General features: G+C 40.2%; 1 protein-coding gene across 1 annotated transcript; it reads left to right on the top strand.

The window, feature by feature from the left end:
- The first annotated feature begins 418 nt into the window (after positions 1 to 418).
- On the top strand, positions 419 to 1363 carry LOC131835395 (olfactory receptor 51V1-like). Its single transcript, XM_059179727.1, has one exon. It carries the CDS (start codon positions 419 to 421, stop codon positions 1361 to 1363), a length of 945 nt encoding a protein of 314 aa, XP_059035710.1.
- Positions 1364 to 4486: the final 3123 nt, after the last annotated feature.

Raw genomic sequence — 4486 nt, 5'->3', positions numbered from 1 at the left:
TCCCTGTGCCACAAGCACTGGCAAGAAGACAGTGTGTGGGGGGCTTCCTCAGGAGCAGCAGGGAAGAAACAGCCCTGTGCTCTCAAGAACTTTAGCCACTGTCACCTGCTGTGTGTCCTACAAGTGACTCAGAGGGATTAAAAGAGAATGACGTTAATGATCTAATTTGCCCAAAATGGTCAGGGCATTGACTTGCTTCTACGGCCTGAGACCTACTGTCAAGGAGCTTTCTTAGGAAATCATCTTGGGCTGTGGCTTCTCCTGTAGAGTGGAGCTTTCATGGGATTCTACAATGTGCCTTACCTGTGCTACAGTGTGAGTAGCTGTGTCATACTCCACAACTCTCAACACAGCAGGTCACTGGGCAAAACTGGTCAGTAAATATTGATCTTCTCTGGAAAATTACTTTCACATAATCATGTCTGCTTCTTCTGCTTCCATTATCAATTCCTCGGTATTCATTCTCACAGGGTTCCCTGGCCTAGACCAGTACTATCCCTGGTTTTCGATTCCCTTCTCCTCCATCTATGCTGTGGTTTTCCTGGGAAACTGCCTGGTGCTACATGTTATCTGGACAGAGCAGAGCTTGCATGAGCCCATGTTCTACTTCCTGGCCATGCTGGCCCTCACTGACCTGTGCATAGGGCTTTCCACAGTGCACACGGTGCTGGGGGTCCTGTGGGGGCTCAGCCAGGAGATTGGTCTGGATGCCTGCATTTCACAGACTTACTTTGTCCATGGTCTCTCCGGCACAGAGTCTGGAGTCCTTCTGGCCATGGCCTTTGATCGCTTCATTGCAATCTGCAATCCTCTACGCTACACATCCATCCTGACCAACAACAGAGTCATTCATGTCATGGTGGCGATTTTGATGAGAAGTGCATTGTCCATTCTTCCTGTCATCATTCGCCTGAAGTTCTTCCATTACTGCCGCCCCCACATCCTCTCCCACTCTTTCTGCCTGCACCAGGACCTACTCCGACTTGCCTGCTCTGACATCCGCTTCAATAGCTTCTATGCCCTGGCTCTGGTCATTTGTAACTTCTTGTTGGATGCTGTGCTCATTCTCATCTCCTATGTTTTCATCTTGCATACAGTGCTGGCAATTGCATCCCGGGAGGAGAGGCTCAAGTCCTTGCAGACCTGTGTATCCCACATCTGTGCTGTCCTGGTTTTTTACATCCCCATCATTGGCCTCACCATGGTGCACCGCTTTGGAAAGCATCTCTCACCTTTCGTTCATGTGCTTATGGGCAATATCTATATTCTCTTTCCACCCCTGATGAATCCAATCATCTACAGTGTAAAGACCCAGCAGATCCGAAGCAGGATTAAGCAGTGGTTTTCCCTGAAATTGAAGTAGAAGCTTTGGATTTACTCACTGGAATGTTTTAATGTCAAAAGGGTAATTGTATTTCTTATGTGTGAAACAGTTTGTAATCTGAATAATATCTAAAACATTTTGCTGTTTAAAGAAAATTTAAGTATTAAAGAACTTAAGAGGCTTTTTAATGCAAGAAGCAAGATAGAACTAGTTTTTGTCAAAAAAATTTGACATTCCTGAAATTCTGCTGTAGGATAATCATAGCCATTATGGGCATGAGAACACCTGTCTTGGCATCTTATTGAAATATTCTTAAAGCCATATGAAGATTATGACCTTCAGTTCATCAATATTTTATTTCCATTTAGACACACCTCTACCTAAAATTCTGGTAGCATATTTATTGTTTAGATTCTTCAAGTAACAGTCCTTATAGCAAAATATAATGGAGTGATTCTGGACTTTTTCTCCTTCCTAGGGGTGAGGCGAAAGGCAACTGAATCTATGATATTGAGCCTTCCTCCTCCTCTATTTTTCCCCATTAGAAATTTAACACAGATTCATTAAAGGATGTGTAGAATAAAAATGTATATAATCCTTCTCAGATGCTTGGGTGGCTAAGTCAGTTAAGCATCTGCCTTCAACTCAGGTCATGGTCCAGGAGTTCCACGATTGAGCCAAGCATCAGGCTCCTCACTCAGTGGAAAGAATGCTTCTTTCTCCCTCTTCCCCCTGCTCCTTCTCTCTCTAGCTCATTCTCTCTGTCTCTCTCCCTCAGTTAAACAAAATCTTTTTTAAATAAAAGTTAAAAAAAGAATGACTGTATGATCCAGCAATCCCATTTCTAGGTACTTATTCAAAGGAAATGAAAACAGAGATACTTGCACTCTCATGTTCACTGCAGTACTATTCACAATAGCCAAGACAGACTAACCTGTGTTCAGCCTAAGTGTTCATTCACAGACATGGATAAACAAATTACAGCAGACACCTATAATGGAATATTATACCACGTTTAATTTTTTTTTTTTTAAGTAGGCTCTACACCCAGCGAAGAGCCCAATGTATGGCTTCAACTCAGAACCCTAAAATCAAGATCTGAGATGAGATCAGGTGTTATATATTCAAGTGACTGAGCCACCCAGGTGCCCTTTATTCTACCTTTAAAAAGAAGATAATTCTGTCCTTTGTGAGAATATGGATAAATGTGGACAACATTATGTTAGTGAAATGTGTCAGACACAGAAGGAGAAATGCTACCACATGCCACTGATAAGAGGGTTGAAATTTCTTAGCATGGTCCACAAATCCTCCTTTTTCATATTTTTGTAACTTCTGCTTTAGATATTAAATTTCAGAAACACAGAAACACCTATAGTCTTATAGCGCCTAATGTTTATGTTGCTATTCCAGTGATTGTGCTTCCCTTTCTCCTGATACACTGCGTGGAAAGCCTTCCAGTCTCAAATATTCGTTCTAACATACAGAACATAAGATTTTGCCTTGTTTGAGTTCTAAGTGGTCAGTTCTAGAGATCAGAATGAGATAATTCTTTAAAGATCCTCTTTCCCCCCATGCATTTTAGGCTTGCCTCAGCCTAGGATGGAGCATTCAGAATCTGAAGAACTTGCACTGGGATAGGGCCAAACATTTCTCAGTCATGAAAGAGTCTTTCTGGGGCCCATTGCAGAACTTGTCTGCATGACTTCCCCTAGCCCCTTGGAAGGAACTTTCCCTGTTTCGGAAGGAAAGAGCTTTTAGGGCATTAGCCAGGTTGCCGTGAACCCTGTGCCACTGAACTCCTGCAGTGGAGAGACATAGTCCCAGCTTTGACATTCTGAGAGTGACTCAGTACCATGGGACTGGGAAAGGAAAGGAGAAACAGCTCTGTGGTTGAGGATACTACCAGCAGACTTCCTGGGGGAAGTCCTGAATATCAGTACCGTGGATATCTAGAAAGACAAAAGAGCTGCACTCTAATGAACCATTTAGGAGCCACTGAGAAGTATAGTTTCCTAGATACTTCTCCAAATGTACTACTATAAGAGAGACCAACAATAAAATGTACAATAAGGGGAGGCTGGAAACCCACTGGGAAATTTCCTCTTCTTAAATACATTTTGGTATAGATGTACTTGAATCCAAGAGTGGGTTAATTCTCTGCCCTTCAAATAAGCCATACTAAGACTGAGGAAGGTCCCTGGAAATGACTGGTGTAGGATAAAATTTTGGTAGAAGGACAGGAAAATGACAAAGTATCTTTCCTCTTGGGAAAAAAAAAAGAATAGTATTAGCCTCAGTCAATAAACTCAAGGTTATTGAGATTAAAATCCATTATTTCTAAATTATTGATTTATTAACCTCAAAAACATACTCTAAAGCTTAAAATATAATAACTTGAGGAATAATTTACAGGTTTACTTACAAGTCTAATTTACAAGTCTAAATTTAGAAAATTTCTTGACTCCACGTTGTTATTAAAGATTAGTGCTTTTTAATGCATATCAGCTTGATGTGATCTGTATATATGTAATGGTATTAGATTTATTTGGGGAACAGAACTGCCATCTCTTAGCTTAGTATATTACAGGGAGATTGGAGAGCTAAAAATAGTTGCATGAGAGCTGTGATAACATCCAAGAAACAAAGAAACACAATGGTAAGTATGAAAAAGAAAAAGTAAAAATGAAACAGTTATGTGACCAATTAGTTCCATTCTCCTTGATAGAGTCTTGGAATATTATGAAACACTAAATAGCAGTATGCAATAACAGCGTGAGGTTCCACAAGTCTTCAAGGATAGTATAAACTTAAAGTCATATATTCCCATAACATATCACAGAAGATATCCTTGCTAAATATTTGATATCATCAATATATTTAGTACTGCAAAGTCACATACTTGTTATTAAGTCATAGTAAATCATTCTGACAATGCCAAATCAATAAATAACCATTCCAGTCAATCTTTCAATGTGCCTATTCCTATCTCTATCTCTGCTGGGTTTTCCTTGTCTAAATCATAGCAATTCTGCTTTCTATTTCTCCATGTTTCCTTTATCTACATTCTTTATCTACATTCAAGCAGCAGTTCAGTCCAGGCAAGATGTCTTGAAAAACTACCAAATAGCAGAATGAAAGTCATAAGAAGCAATATTTTCA

Source organism: Mustela lutreola, chromosome 1 (genome assembly GCF_030435805.1).
Source record: "Mustela lutreola isolate mMusLut2 chromosome 1, mMusLut2.pri, whole genome shotgun sequence".
NCBI lineage: Eukaryota > Metazoa > Chordata > Mammalia > Carnivora > Mustelidae > Mustela > Mustela lutreola.
Note: the sequence above shows the minus strand (reverse complement) of the source record. Positions and strands in the feature narration are given on the sequence as shown.